Source organism: Polistes canadensis, unplaced genomic scaffold (assembly GCF_001313835.1).
Source record: "Polistes canadensis isolate GaletaPanama2010 unplaced genomic scaffold, ASM131383v1 scaffold_6, whole genome shotgun sequence".
In the NCBI taxonomy this organism is placed as follows: Eukaryota; Metazoa; Arthropoda; class Insecta; order Hymenoptera; family Vespidae; genus Polistes; species Polistes canadensis.
In genome coordinates, this window is record NW_014569553.1 from 1,596,970 (window position 1) to 1,613,822 (window position 16,853).

The 16,853-nt window shown below is 27.3% G+C and overlaps 1 protein-coding gene across 4 annotated transcripts; it reads left to right on the forward strand.

The window, feature by feature from the left end:
* The first annotated feature begins 6,992 nt into the window (after positions 1-6,992).
* On the forward strand, positions 6,993-15,111 carry LOC106789499 (E3 ubiquitin-protein ligase RNF126). Of its 4 annotated transcripts, none has more exons than XM_014753760.1 (9): positions 6,993-7,089; positions 7,237-7,445; positions 8,428-8,562; positions 8,711-8,904; positions 10,142-10,255; positions 11,480-11,652; positions 11,730-11,845; positions 11,925-12,022; positions 12,105-15,111. In XM_014753760.1, exons 2-9 carry the CDS (start codon positions 7,362-7,364, stop codon positions 12,193-12,195), a joined length of 1,005 nt encoding a protein of 334 aa, XP_014609246.1. In that variant the 5' UTR covers positions 6,993-7,089; positions 7,237-7,361; the 3' UTR covers positions 12,196-15,111. The 4 variants fall into 4 exon arrangements, with proteins under 4 accessions (XP_014609246.1, XP_014609256.1, XP_014609264.1 ...); XM_014753770.1 differs by having other exon boundaries at positions 6,994-7,089; positions 11,492-11,652; XM_014753778.1 differs by having other exon boundaries at positions 7,021-7,089; positions 8,711-8,862.
* Positions 15,112-16,853: the final 1,742 nt, after the last annotated feature.

The window sequence follows — 16,853 nt, forward strand, 5'->3', positions numbered from 1 at the left end:
AAGCAATTTTCAATATATCATATTTCAACTTTTAACTTTTCTTGAGTAATTAGAAACAGAATAATATTTAAAAAAAAAAAAGGCGATAAGAAAAGAATAACCACAGAAAGTAATGCAGTTCAAAAAATACAATAATATAATTTAAAATATAATTTGTAAAAATGCATATTTTATTCTAATTTAATTCTATAATCGTATTTTTGTCTATGATTGCAAAGTCTGTCAAATATATTATATAATTTTATTTATTAAAGCATTTAATGAAACATCGACTTGATGTCATTAAACAACTGATTCACATACTTTTATCAATACATACTTTTTTATCAGGGATTAATTTTTTAAGAAATTATTTATTACAACGATGAGAAAGAAATTGCCAGCTTTTTTACCATTCTTTATTAAAAATTTAAGGGACGTGGTAAATAATAATGTAACGAGTAGGATGTGTGAAAAGAGAAAGACGAAAAAAAGTGATTATAAGTTTAAGAGAATGAATGAGGAGAAAAAAAAGGAAGAAGAAAAGTTGTAGTTAATATTGGAAGGAAAAAAAGCGTGAAGCGTGTAAAGCATGATTTTTATATGAATATTTCATTTTTACAAACATCTTTAATATTAATTCACAATTATGAGTTAATGACATTGAATAAAATGTATTTACCTGTATAATACGAATAAATGAATTTTTTGTTTTCCTATTCGATAACTTGTCACTAATAAAATAAATAAAATGTGTTTAGCACGCGGTTTACTAAAAAATAATAGTCTTAAGATTAATATTAAACTTTAATTGACAATCTTTATATAAGCAATTGGCTCTCGTTTAACTACTCGTTTCGCTACTCGATTAACTACTCAATCTGTTATTCAATCTGTTATTCAAATCCGTTTGCGTATTTATATAGCGTTTGAACTTTTCTTCAAGATTCGGTTAGCTTCTTCACACCTTGGCATGACCTATTTTATTTGTTGTGTAGTATTCGTATAAATGACTTGTTATTCATAGAAAGCATTATTATTTTTTTCTTTTTTTTTTTTTCTTATTAACTCCATACATCTTTACAATTTGTCCGTATAGATATTTGGTTAATTGTTATATAAGTGAACAAAAAATAGCACGTGAACGGTTTCTCCAATGAGAATTTTAATACAAAAAAATATCTAAACTATTAATTTCAAAGAAAGATTTTTATATATTTTGCAGAACTTCAATTTTCAGTACAATACTGTGAATTTCATAGCAATTATTAATGTATGTGATAAAAATGAACTATCTGCTACGATTTATTACAGTTTACATATAAATTATTATAGTTACATATAAAATACAATTACATATAAAATACATTATAGACAAAAAATTATATATAAAATCTTAATGATTACATATAAGTGAATCATGTAAATGATTCACGTGTAAGCTTTGCAAACGATTATTAGCAAAATAATTTGTTTTCTTATTTATTCTTCTGGATAATTGCAAACATTCGTGCCTAATTTTCTCGTACTTTTTTGCGCGATTTTGGAAACAAATTTTAGCAATCATCACAAATATATTAATTTATTCGTTTTTTTCTAATATTTAATTAAGCAAAGAATAATATACATAATTACTATTATTATAAATTTCATATAATAATAGATTATTTTGATTTTAATAAAACACTTTTTTACATTTTACGTGAAGAATTATTTATCGATGATAAATAAACTTCAACGTATGGGGGTAATTTCATTAAACTATCCATTTTGATCTCTGCAAAATGATTATTTTCCAAATATAAGCTATTCAGATTCGAACGAGAATATATAAACATGTGATCGATGGTAGAAAAGTGATTCGATTTCAAATTAAGATAATACAATCTTTCCAAGGTATACATCCATGAGTCAGGAAGCTTCATTAGACGATTTTCTGCAAGATCAAGTTTTTCTAACATTCTCAAGTTTGAGAAAGCATCTTTATCAATTAAAGCGATACGATTTCCACGCAAATTTAATGTAGTTAATAAGTCTTGATTCGAAAAAAGATTCGCCGAAATATAGATAAGCTTATTATAAGCAACCGATAAATCTTTTAAGGAACATAAAGGAGCTAAAAAATTTAATGATTTAATATTATTTTGATCTAAAGAAAAACGTTGTAAAGATGTCGCATTATTGAATAATTCTGAATCGATATAGTCTAAGTTGTTTACTGATATATCCAAATCAAAGAGTTTTCCTTTTTCAAGACGTTGAATGATTTTAACAATGTCATTGCAATTACGAATAGATAATACTCTTAGATTTGGATATAGATTGACAGGTTCGATGTTCCAATGTAAATAATTATTGTTTAAAATTAACCCATAAACACCACTTGGAAAAGTCGTTAATTCAAGATTGCCGCGGTTTCTTTCCAAATATATATACTGCGTTGTCGCAGGTATATAACGGAAGGAGCTACTGCTTAATTTATTATCCGACAAATACAGGTGCGTCAACCGAGGAAATGAAGATTCGAAATATTCCGGTATTTCGAATAAATCATTGTCACTAATATCTAAATGGGTTAGACTGGGTAGACGACCTCTTGATGATACTTCAATTTCCCTACTGGAAACTGCCAAATCCAAATCCTTAAAATCGTCGAGAACATTTTTAAATGCTGTATGAGCTAAATTTAATTTGCCTAATGCTAGGTGCTTAAATAATGGTAGAAAGTTGTCTAATATATTTGTCATATTGTTCCATCGAATATTGAGACAAAACAAATTTGGAACTAAATCAAAAGCATTCTGAGAGATAGTTACAATTTCATTCGCCTCGAGATTGATAGATCTCAAGGTGTTGCTAGAGATAAAATTGTCTCTCACTATCTTTACACCCATGTCAACAAGGTTTACAGTATCATGTAACGGATTGTTGCATCTGTCCATCGGTTCCTCAAAGTTGAAACTGAGATCTTCTTCGAAATTTATCGAATTAAAAGATATTGTTATAGCAAATAAATCGGGAATAATTCTACTAATAAAAGCCACCACAATGATAGATGTATTTAAATTCCACATGATGAATACGATCTGTAATTAAAAATTTTATTATAATTTTAATGATTTTTATATTAAATTAAAGTACACTCTTTTGTCTACACGTAGAATACTTTGTAGAGTTATGAAAATCAAATGTAAAGTGCAGAAAATGTCAGAGAATGCAATGCTGTAAATTGTGCATCTTTGCAATTTCTTTGAAAAGTTTCGGTAAATATTTTTCATACTTTTAGCAAATGGATTTTAATGATTTTTATATTAAATTAAAGTACACTCTTTTATCTACGCGCAGAATACATTTTCGAATAATAAATCAATCTGAAAAGGTTCATAAAATGGCAATGAATGCGATGCTGCAAATTTTTCCTACTTTGCCATTTCTTCGAAAAGTTTCGGCAAATATTTTTTATACTTTTAGCTATGTAAGCTTTTATAATTTAAGCTATGTAATTTTAACAAGTTTTTTAATTTTTCTAAAACGATAAGCATATCTTTAATATGAATTAGTGACTTTGAATTAAATTTATTTACCTGTATAATACGGATGAACGAATTGTTTATTCTCTTATTTAATAAGTTTTCACCAATGGAATAAATAAAAGGTACAAACAACGATCAATCAACAAATATTCGTAAAATTTATTTTACACTTTTTTTTTTTTTGACAATTTTTACATGTACATTAGCCACTCGATCAAGTATTCGTTTTGCTACTCGAATCCACTTGTATATTTATATCTCATTGAAACTTTCTCTTCAAAATTCGGCTATCATCTTTAAACCTTAGCGTGACTTCTTTTATTTATGTCCTTTATCGTGTCGTTATTTCATACACAAACGTGTACATATCGTTATCCTTAGCGATTATGATATAAATTTTAAATTCATAAACACAAATATTTTTCAACTGTGAATCCAACTTTAAGTTGTTATTAAGTTATATTTAACATTGTATTTAACAAGTTGTTTTTAAGAGTAACAAATTCAAAAGATCTGATTATTATACGAACAGAGCACTCATATTGCCGCAACACACAAAAATTATCTATTCAACTGAATCAGTTTTTTTCTCGACGGAAATTTCTTTTATAATATCGGTGTGCTGTAAATCAGGCGACTCTTGTTTACTTCCTGTTTCTTCAACGACAGGAAATACGGAAGGATTTTCATATCGATGTTTTATATGCATCCATAATCTCTAGAAAAAAGATATTCGCACTAACCATTTGATCCTTACGATTAATGTAAAGAGACTAAAAAAAATATTTAAACATTAATTATGGTTTTTTTTTCTAATTAACAGATACACACAGAGAACTAATAATCTGAAATTTTTAAGCAGAAAATTTGTTCACAAAATCTATCTCAACCACATATGTATTTTTGAATTATTCAAATACAAATTCTGAATTGTGCTTTGAAGTGTAACTAATCACTAGAATTTCTTTTTAATTTCTCTGATAGTGCATCACTGATATCCTCTAACAAAAATGAAAATCTATATATATCACTCACTCCATCGTTTATCCGCTCAAAAATGGTTTCGCAAAGGTAATCATAAGTTCGTTCAAAGATCAAACTTGTTACGACTATACCAAGAGTAAACGTAGATGTCCGTTTAAAAACATATTGATAAAGTAAACGTCTTATCATTTTTCTTTTAAAACTTTCGATGACTTATAGTCCAAAATATGTAATACGAAGTTCTGTCAAATAAATAATATTTAGATTCTGAAGTTTTCGTTTATTTAACAACAAAATATAATGCAGAACAATGTTTCTCATTCACCAGACGGCAAGAAGTTTTCCTGGAATTTTTTCAATGAAATATATTGTAATTACACCGAATTAATATTTTGTCCGAGCAGGCTATTTTACGATCATCTATATAGTAACGCAAATATTTTATTTATTATATTATTATATTATTACAGGATGTCCCAATCTTAGGAAGCCAAACTACAAAGCATTTTTTGACAAACTTAACATAACATATTTTTCTATTGTTTAGATGTAGATTAAAGATGTGGGAGGTATGTGAAAATGACCGAAAATAAGTAATATTTAAATGTCATAATTAATATTTAATCATTATTAATACTTCGATATACAGAATGATCAAAATTTAAATCAAAATTTTGTTTACCATTAAGTTAAAATCAAGATGCATTCACTGTCAAAAGTTATTTACAATTTTTTTCATATTATTTATCATTTCCTATTTAATTTAACATTATTGATAAAATTGCCTTTTTTTTATTACACATTCTTTTCTAGCATTAAGATAATTAATTTATTTCATAACACGCCTTCGTAGTTACATCATCTAATTGTAAATTTACTATAATTTGTATATACTTACTTACACGTTCACACAATATTCCCATCAACTGTATGTATTGAAGTCACTGAATTGGTAATTTTTTACATTTACTTGTATCAGTAAAACTTGGTAAAAAATTGATTTAAAAAAAAGCAGAACGTTTGGTAATATGACGTATGTATATCGTAATGACAGCATTAAGACGATTTCATTATTTTATTGATAGATTCAGTAATGATCTTGGAAACTCAATATTCAATTGTTTAAGTAGAAAACAAATATTAAAATGTTGAAAAGAAAATGGACGTACATATATTCAAAAAATCGTATCGTATAAACGCATTTACTGTTACTTATAGGATTAGTAAATAGATCTAATTTTTTTCTATCAACAGGGAAAATATGTGTGATTTAAAATCACTATATATATCAAATTACTATAAATAATAGTATTTGATTTTGAGAGATTGAGTCGAGTCAGGTATCATAGTAAGATGCAAATGACGGTAAAGTAGATAAGATGTATAGAAAAAAGTATATACCTATGAACAAAGAATGCAGGAAGTACACAGAAGCTTACAAGCTCATTTTTTTCCCCTAACCGGAGTCATCTTAGTTAGTATCCTGACCACCAGTGGATGATAGTAGGTAGAATACTATATTCTTTAACAGTATTGTACCGTCATCACGTTAAGTACCTACTATCGCCCACTAGTGGTCAGGGTACTAACTAAGATGACTCTGGTTAGGGGAAAAAGAACTTGGGAGCTTTTATGTACTTCCCTATTCTTTGCTATGAATAAATTCGCGATATTATCAAAAAATAATTTGAAATACCGACACGAGTCAGTTGATAACTAGGATATTTTCTCGAATGATATCGATACCATAATCGTATGAAATTAATTCTGACCAATATAAATGAAGTTTTCATTAAATATTAATTTTTTGAAAGATATATCATATAGCTAAAGCAAATACCAAAACAATTCTTCAGCAAGTCATTTGCATAATTCTACAGTAGCACCTTGACGATACTCACTTTTCTTATTTTTCTTTATTTTTTTTACTTTTCATATTCTCTCTTAAAACATTTCCAACGTAAAAAGTGTTAAAAATGTTAGAATAAGGTAAACAAGATAATTTTATTCCTCGTAATAAATATTCATTAGGAATACTTAAATGAATTTACAACAATTTGAAACAAAGCTATGAAATTTTATAATCAGAACGTCGTTACCAACGTTTATGTACGACACTAGCGATGAGATTGCTAAATCCTTAACAAACAGAAAGTGTAGAATTCTTTCTTAATGTTCTTTGCAAAGTTATCAGACGAAATACTATAAAAATAGATATATTTATAAATATAAGATCTACGTAAAAAAAAAAAATATATATATTATCTCGCAAAATGACATTTCCTTTGTAAAATAATAGAAGTTAAAACAAACACAACTAATATTGGTTGTTATACAACTTCCAATTGGATTGGTTTATTTTCATGGACCAATTTGAATCGACCAATAGAAATAACGTATAGGGAAGAATAATTTGATATGCTGACGTATTGAATAAAAGTAGTGATCAGGGTATATCAAATGTCAGAAACGATTTACCTTCAATTGATAAAGACGAACTTGGATAGGGAATAAAAAATTATGTCGTTGTAATCGCATAAGGACAACGACAACGACAACGACGACGACGACGACACGTCGACGATAATAATGGGTAAGTGTAACGTCAATCTATCTATTACAAAACACAACCTTTTAATTTTTGTGAGTAAATATCCTTAAAGATATATTATTACATAATTTACTGAAATAAAATGACGCCATCTAATAATAATGCATATGACTACTGCACACACGCTAGCCATCCTCAGAGCAGGAACTTAGTATCTCGAAGTTACGTGTAGTTTATGCCATCTACTTCTGCTATATGAGTCAGACTACGCACTTTAGGAACTAGGGAAGAAGAGAGAGAAGGACACGTAAAACATGGCTGAAGCCGTTGTGGACGGGACTCCGGTGTCCCGTTTTTATTGCCATAAATGCATTGATGAAATTGAGTGTTTGCAACCCGTAAGTATGCTCTAATGTTGCTTGTAGTTGATGTAACTAGTATGCGTGTTTATAATATGATCAGCGAAAGTACAACATCAATCTGCAAGTTGTCATTATAACCATGTGTAAAATTCCTATTGCCTGACCCCTCTATCAGAAACAATGCCATGTTCATCAATGTTCGTACTTTAATAATCTTCAAGAATCTTCTCTGGCCACAAAAATTAAACCTTTTTTTCCTCAAAAATAAATAATCCTTAATTACGTTATTAACCGATAGGTATAACATTATATTAAAAGGCAAAAGTCTATTTGTCGTTAAATACTTTTTTCGACGTTAATAGTCTTTATTATCATGCAACCTAAAACGTTTATGTACATTTTTGGATTAGTTCGTGCATCCATTCTAACAATAATAATATGGTTCTTTCCTATACTACGTGCCATTTAATTTTGTACACTGACTGTCAAATTGACAGTATTGTCATAAGCATAAATGACAGTTATACCTTATTTTTCTTTTTTTACCGTGTCCTACATACTACATGATATGAAAAAATGAATAAATATAAGTATATTAATAAACAACAATCTTTCTATTATATATATAAAACATGATAATAGAGTTTTAAAATATAATGCGTTTACTTTTAATTTTATCAATGAAATGCAAATAAAGTTCTCCGTAATATGTATATATTATCAGTACTATATATTAGTATTTGTACTTTAGACTCTCTATCATGTCCTTGAAAATACTTATATATATATATTTTTGATTTTGAAAAATAAATATTTATAGAAGCTTTATATGTTACAAAATAATTATTTAGAATATAAAGATCATTTTATTTTTGAAGATTACACAAGCAAGAATTGATTTTTGGATATATGCTTTATTTCTATGAGATATGCTATAGCTTTAGTCAATTGCACTATTTGCAATTACAGTCTTTGTTAATTTTGATAACTTTAACTAACTCTCTTAAATATTGAATAGGATTACACTTGTCCAAGATGTTCATGTGGATTTATAGAAGAATTGGAGGTTGGAACCAACGACAATGGTTCTGGGATGGATATAAGCGGCGAAGACCTAAGTGATATTGATATTATTGATATTCCAGGCTATAATGTGAGTCGTATAACTTATATAGAGTTTCTCTTTAAATTATTTTAAAAATTATAATAAATTGAAATAAATAAAATATTTCAATTTAAAAGATACACAAAATCAAACCAGTATTATCATTGTAATTTCTCTTTCTTAATTACTGTTACAGCGTTACCCTACTGATCGTGATTTTGTAGAAATGATATTGGAATCTCCTACCCTCAATATGCAACCACGTGCAGGTAACAGAAGCAATACGTTAGAAGGCAGAAGACGAGTTAGCTGGTCACGCAATACACCAGATACTCGTCGCTCTGGCAGGTACACTGCACTTCCTTCCCGCACTGGGCTTCTGCGCCATCGGTATTCCATTTACTGACATGATAACCCTACAAGGCTTGTATGATTAATCTGACAATAAATTAAGTTTGTTAAGAAAATACTTCATTAATCGAACACAAATAATTCAGTAAATTTCAAATTACAATGAAAAAATATTTAAGTATAAATATAAACTAATTCAGTTATTTTTTAATTTATATTGCCTACGATTAATCATACAAACTTATGCGCTCACCTATCGCCCGCTATTTATAAACTCATTTTTTATTTTTTGACTCACAACTGCATAAAAAAAAATTAATAGTTGCTTTTAGAAAGTATTTCTTAATATAGATTGCTTGTATTGCAAACATTTTAATCATGTAAATATAAATAATACATTAGTTTTTAGATTGAAGCATGCTTGAGGCAACATCACATTTTATCATTATTAGTACACTAATTATATGTTTGATTTATTTGATACAGTTACAGTATTTCCATAGTTTATGATATTATTTAAAAATATTTAATTCTTTGAATGTTAAATATTCTAAGTTGAAGTACTTCATAGGGATGGAATACTTTATTGTTAGTTTAAGTTCTATTGATTTATTACATTAGGCACAGCTAACAATAAATTATAATCATAGTTCTTCCAAATTAAATAACATAAGAAAGTTTTTGTCAAGCATAATTTTGGTATGATAAGACTTGAAATAGCTATCAATATACAAACCGACATTGCATTCTTTGCATTCATATTAACAAACACACATATGCACCCACAGTCGATGCTTGTAAACTTTTATGAAACACATATATACATCCATAGCACTCGAAGGGTTAATTAAAAAAAAAAAAAAAAAATGGAAATTATAAAATTTCCAATATTTAATAGTTGATACTTGTATAGTGAAAGTAATAAAGTGCATATGTGTGTAGATGAGTGCTATACTGTAATGTAGTGTACCAAGTTTTGCTGTATCTTGTTATGCTAGGCTGTGTTGTATTCAAATATACACAAATGAGTTAAATGACTTAAGAATGTATAACATATATTTATTGAAAATAAAAATATCAAAAAAGAAATTAATAAAACAAATATAGAAAGCTGAATCATATTCCAAAGAGTTTACACATTTTCTATGCTTTATGTTGCATTAAGTTTTATGATACTATTCTGGGTACATTGATAAATTCACTTACAATAACAAATTTCTTTGCATAATATTTAATATTATGCAATAGTTAATAATTCAATGTATTGATTTGACAGCAATCGTGGAAGGCAAGAAGCAATACCTATTGAAAATTTTATTCAAGACTTCATACTTAACTTGTCAGGAGCTGGTCTAGGCCATCCAGTAACACAAGATGGACAACCACCTGTGTATGTAGTGCTTCCAAATACATTTTAAATATTATAATTGCTTATCATCAAAAATCAAAGTATTTTTTTTTTTTATCTAATACACAATACCCCCCTCCCCTATTATTTTTCATTCTAATAGTTATGCATGCAAATTTGTTCAATATTTTTATAGGCATTCTATTTTCTATGCTGGCTTCCTTTTAAAATGTCTAAACATTCTAGTATTATTCATTTATTATTTTTTGTTTGCATTTTATTGCTCGAGTTATAATATGATTACAGTGACTTCCAAAAAATGTCGGACTGTAGTATAACTAACCTAACAGCTTGATATTTCGATTGTTTATAAAGTAATCGCTCTACTTTATACTACTATACTTCATTACCTGCCTCGCGTTTTTTTCTTCCTTATCCTCTTCTTTACTTTTACTCTCATTTCTTTAGATAATTGACTTTTCCACATGTATGTATTTGGAGCTTTCTTCTAATAACTCGCTAACTACTTATGGAACATTTATGGAACATTTATTTGTGGATTTTCTTTCCTCTTTTTGAACAATTTTTCCTTTTTCTCCCTCGTATTTAAAAAGATTTGATCTTCCAGTTTATAGAATGGATTCAATGCGATTCTCACTATGAAATGACTGAATAATATCCGTATGTTTGTTTTTTATGTATGTTTATCAATGTTAATACATAATGACTTTTACCAGAAACAATAGTTAAGACGATGACCTCATAAACAATCGAAATATCAATCTATAAAGTCAGTTATACTGCAATGTCCGAATATTTTTGAAAGTCACTATATATGAATATAGTAACTTTTTTAGCAAAGAATTATTTTAATATCTACATCTATATATTGCCAGAATTGTGATCTTGTAATGTCATTTAATCATTTCGAAAATAAAAATATTGTAACAAAAAGCACTGTAAAATATCACACATAAGTTATAGACATTGACAATAACTGGTTATTTTTACAAAGAAAATTTTATCTTCATTATGTTAACTCACGTGTTTGCATATATTCATGAAATATGTACTAATTAAAAAATAGAAGACATTCGTAATACCATTTATGTGCTTGTCCTCATAAGATCACAGGTTAGATTTTAATTTTGCCTTAATATTTGTAAAATTCCAGATTATTTCAATCATAATGTCAATCACTCAAAACGTAAGCTATTGTCTTTTTATTTTATATTAGTATTACTAAAATAAAATCGAATAATATAGATTCAATATTAGACTGTTCTTGGGAAACCCTGGAGATTATGTTTGGGGTCGGGATGGATTGGATGCTATTGTCACACAGTTATTGAATCAAATGGATGGAACTGGACCACCTCCTTTACCACAAAAACAAATTGACGCTATACCTAAGACAGCAGTAACACAAAGTCAAGTTGGTAAGTGATACTTAATTGTAAAATGTCATTTATATTAAACCATTTGTAAATTTACTGTATTAAATTTTCGTATACAGATAGCAAATTGCAATGCTCCGTTTGCTGGGAAGACTTTAAATTAGCTGAACCAGTTAGACAACTTCCATGTCAACATTTTTATCATACCCCTTGCATCGTACCTTGGCTTGAACTTGTAAGTATCTGATAATATTTTTTCTAAATATTTATATTAAAAAATGATGTTAATTGATACGTATTATAATTTTTTGTAGCATGGAACATGCCCGATTTGCAGACAAAGTTTAGGTGATCAAAGTACTGCAGAAGCAAATCAAGATACTGTTAGACCTAGTTTAGCTGCTCTCTTTAGGTATGGTAACAATTTACTAAAATGAAATGTACTTAGTTTAACTATCTAATTACTTACAATGTATGTCTACTATATTTTACAGGGCTGCTAACGAATCTAACAGTAGCAGATCATCATCCACTTCGTCATCAACTGGAAGTACCTCCAATAGTGATTCTTCTAATGAAATGTGAGATTAATTATTAAATCTTGATGTTTTCCTATAATGTAGAAAAAAATATCATTTTCCGTACTACAAAACCACTTTAAACATAAATAACTTCGGCCATGTTAAAATTATATTAAACTCGTGTTTACAAATTTTCCTAATTTTGAGTGAAGAAATTAATTTAAATTATAAGTTATAATCTGGCAACAATTTTTTGCATCCCTTAAAATTTGTCTGAATATAAGTTAAAGCAAACTTCTTAACAACTGATGCACACATATACTATAGTTTCTATAATGTAACAATAGCAAAGTTATAGCATATACTTTGATATGATAATGAAAAATATTTAAAGGTACGATGAAAGAGTAAAGATCATGCAGTTTTTACAAGTGAGTCCAACACAGCTTGTAAGAAGTACGCTATTGCTGATTTAATCGTATGTACTAGTAAATATGTGATAAAATTTGTATCATAATTGAGATATAGAAAATTGATTACACAAAAGAAATATAATTATCTCCATTAAGTTTTCACTTTATAGAATTATTAGTAAAACCACGTAGAACATTATAATAAAATCAAACAATTTTCTTATTTAATGTGAAGATTAAAGAGAAAAGCTTAATTCATTTTATGTGCTTTTATAGCCTTGATTATTATAATTTAATTGTAAAGAAAAATATCGAATTCAATGCTTTTTGCGTGAGAACAGTCCATATGACAATATGAATGAAGTATTATATAAAAACGCTACAATCTACTAGTTTCCAACATAGATCGTGTAAGATTAATCGGGACATTTAAGTTTTTCTACACCAGAGGTATCAGAGTTATAAAAAATATTAAGTAATTTACAATATACAGGATGTTCCATAAATGCCAATACTTTAAGAAGTATATATATATTTAAAAAAGAGTAAAAAATGTTATGTCAATATATGTCGAATTTTTTTACCTTAATCATAACCATGAATAGGTGAAAACATTCTATGATATGTAAAATTTCATTATTAATATAATCGATTTAATTTCAGTTCATTTCTATTTGTAACAATTTTAAATGAATTAAATATTGGTTATAGTAGGATAAGTATGTGAAACTATTTTCTCGATTTCAGAACCTACTGAATACCGCTTACGCTATTCGCGAGAACAAAACACTGACTGCACAAAATTTAGTATGCTTTATGTCGATGAACATTATTAACAAACATTAAATAAGGTCAAGACTTAATGCATAAAACGTATAACAGCTTTTATCAAACCAGGACTTGTTTCTAACTTACAGATGATTTGAAAAATATTCTGTAAGTTAGAAACAAGTATCGGGCATTTTTTATTTGTTAGTATGTAAATATATCCCCTAAAGTATTAACATGCATTTATGAAACTTCCTGTATATATTTCAATGAAATATGCCTAACTGTGCTTTACTGAATATTAGGCATAATATATACGACTCAGTTTCATTATATAACAAGACTACAGAACGATTGGTGTAGAAGGGTTAATAAAGAAGAAGGTTACAATCATTCATCTCTAATAATTACATGCAATCGTCACTTTCGTTGCATAAAAAACAACGTTGGGGAATAGTAGAGAGTAAAAGACATACGATAAAATAATTGCGCAATACAAAGATCAGGAATTGCTTTGCCAGTATTTGGAATTATAATTTTAACTTATATATATATATAACGTCATTAAGACAAACAATTGCTAGTGAAACTTTTATAAAATGTGTAGTGTACAGTTACTAAGCATTATATATTATTACACACTCTTACAACATACGCGTAAGCGTATATACATATATATATATATATACACACCCACATATATATATATATTTATGATATTTAACATAATGTGGATGCGTACTTAGAAGTTGTATGTAATTAATAACATAAATGTCTATATTTATAATCAAAGTTAGTGTCATGTGATACAAATTTGCAAACACTCATTTTCAGCCTGCATACAACGGTTACAGCCATGTTTTTTTTCTCAATAATGATGAATAAAATCATTAAGTGTCCAAAAAAAAAATCAATGTTTTTGTAATAAAATCAAAGGAAAAGTAAATATTGTGCGTTTGTTTTATAAGCTCGATGTACATCACAAAATATGATTTCATAATTAAACTATTATTTCACAATGTAATCTTATATTAGATATGTGTTTGACAAATTAGAAAAACGAAATCATTTATATATGATAGGTTTCCTCGACAAAATTTTTAGAGAAAACCAATTTTGTAAAATCTTCAAAAATAAAATCGTGTTGTTTGAATCCTTATAATAATTGATCATTACTGGCAAAGCAAAATATTCATTTGTTTATAAGAACAAAAATTACTGAATCTGCAATTTTTAGTTTTAAGGTCTCTTTAGAATATTTATCGTTTTGCGATTTGATAATGTTACATACTTGAGAGTGATTATTAACGATTTGATTTGAATATACATGCATCGATAGATCGATTTCATGGAAATACTATAAGTAATTTTGTATGAGTGACAAGCATTCAGATTTCATTCAGTTCTCTTTATCTATTGCTACGTGGAGAATGTCAAATAATGACATTATTGTATGTTCTGTTATAACGAAAGATATAACGTTTTAGGTTTAATTTTGTCATCTATAGTAAAAAGTTTCCTTGACTATTTATTTACTGTCATTGCTTTAAATAAAAAGAAAGAAAACACTAAAACATTAAGGGATATCAATTTGTAAATGTATGCGTTACTAATGCTAGATAATTTTATTTCATATATAACTGAATTACGTTTGCAAGAATTCATTAAGTATAAAAATTCTGCATATTTACTTATTACACGACCAATAGATTGCTTTATAGTTAATGATTCTGTAAATTGTTAGAATACAAAGAAATGTTATATTTATTCGTGAATAAAATAAAAGTATATTAGGAAAATATCAGTTGATAGATTATCACATAACCTCAAATTATTTTGAAATTCTTTGTATAAAATATTATGTATACAATGTTTATTGACAGATTCATTAATGAATTCGTCTATAATATTTATATTTTATATATTTAAACTATACATTTTCATAGATATACCTAGAATCAAAATGGCCATGAAGATAAAACAAAAATCAAGGAAGGATATCATTCAAAAGGAATAACATCTATAATGGAGCAATATTTTTCTACGATCAAATTCTTCCCTAAAAGGTGGACATATCATATACGTGATGGGCTTGTTTATTTTACGATCCATTTATTAAAAATATGCGCTAATTCACAATGCGTATTTCATTACTTTCAATTAGAGTAGAACATGACACAGTTATTATATTGTCTTCTATCTACGCGTTCAGACATTTCTAGCACATAATTCTGAAAATATATATATATATATGTGTATGTTTATATATAATATATTTATATAAATATTATACATAGTATTTATATAAATATATTATATTAAGGATATATAACAATTAATTCGGTGTCTTGATATTAAATTATTCATAACTGATTTGAATGTAAATAATCGCCCGTCATTTTATAACCGTCATTTCGATGACCAAAGTTATTGAACATAATGGGGTCAAAGAATAACAGATGTATAATTATTTTATAAATAAAGATCAAATTTGTTAAGAAGGCACCGAATTAATTGTTACGCCTAATATATAATATATATATTATATATATTATTTTATGTTAGTAGTTTACAAAAGACTAGCTTAATTCATCCTAAACACTTTGGTAAATTTTGAATTTCTAACTAGATATCAGTATCATCTCTTTTCGTCTTTTTTTTCTTTTTCTTTTCTTTTTCTTTTCTTTTTTATACTTTTTTAAATTTATTTTTGGTCGTATTCACAGGTAATGTCTAGTCGCGAGATATCGCGTACTAATTCTTGCCTATGAAAAATTATGTAAACGATCTTCACACAATTATTTTCTCTTTTTTTCAATTTTTTTCGTTTTTTTTTTTTCGTTTCTTATACAAGAAAAAATGGCAAGTGAACGTGCATATGTTCGTACGACGGTTGGGCAAACGCAATATTAATAATAAGAAGAAAAACTGTAAGAATACTAATAAGAATAAGAGTAGAATGATGATGATAGTAATAATAGTAATAATAATATTAATATTTTTTCTTCAAACTAGATTTGTTTGCACACAACATAACATGTATGTGCTCGCGTATACAATAAGAATAATATTAACACATATGTATATCAAAGTACACATTCTGTGTAATTACAATGGTGAGCTTTAATTGCAATATATTTCACGACTAAAGCTTTCGACGAGTAAAAATGCATAAAAAAAAAACATACACACACATGTACGTACATATATATATACCGGCGTTACTTTGTCAAATCTGCTGATTCATGAAATGACTAGCTAAACCCAGAAATAACTATACTGGCCTATTTAAATATGAACAAAAAGGCAGAATTATATACTTCAATTAGTTAATATATGAATTTACAAGAGGCAAGTAGTTAAGATACGAGAGTTGATCTCAAGTATAAGAAAAACATTCTTCGATTTTGTTTCAAAATACCTGTGTTTATACTGTACTGTTATAAATTCAGGGATAGAAAATACGTGTTTTTCGTTTGAAGGCCTTCCAAGCGATGGTTATCTAATCTCGAGATTGAGTTTTTCTATTGATTTAAAGAGT

Excerpts from the sequence above, each read along its gene's own strand:
- LOC106789499 (XM_014753760.1), top strand. The coding sequence starts at position 7,362 with ATGGCTGAAGCCGTTGTGGACGGGACTCCGGTGTCCCGTTTTTATTGC. Across the intron at positions 10,256-11,479 it reads CAAGATGGACAACCACCTGT|ATTCAATATTAGACTGTTCT; the intron begins GTATGTAGTGCT and ends CGAATAATATAG. Across the intron at positions 12,023-12,104 it reads AGTTTAGCTGCTCTCTTTAG|GGCTGCTAACGAATCTAACA; the intron begins GTATGGTAACAA and ends TATATTTTACAG.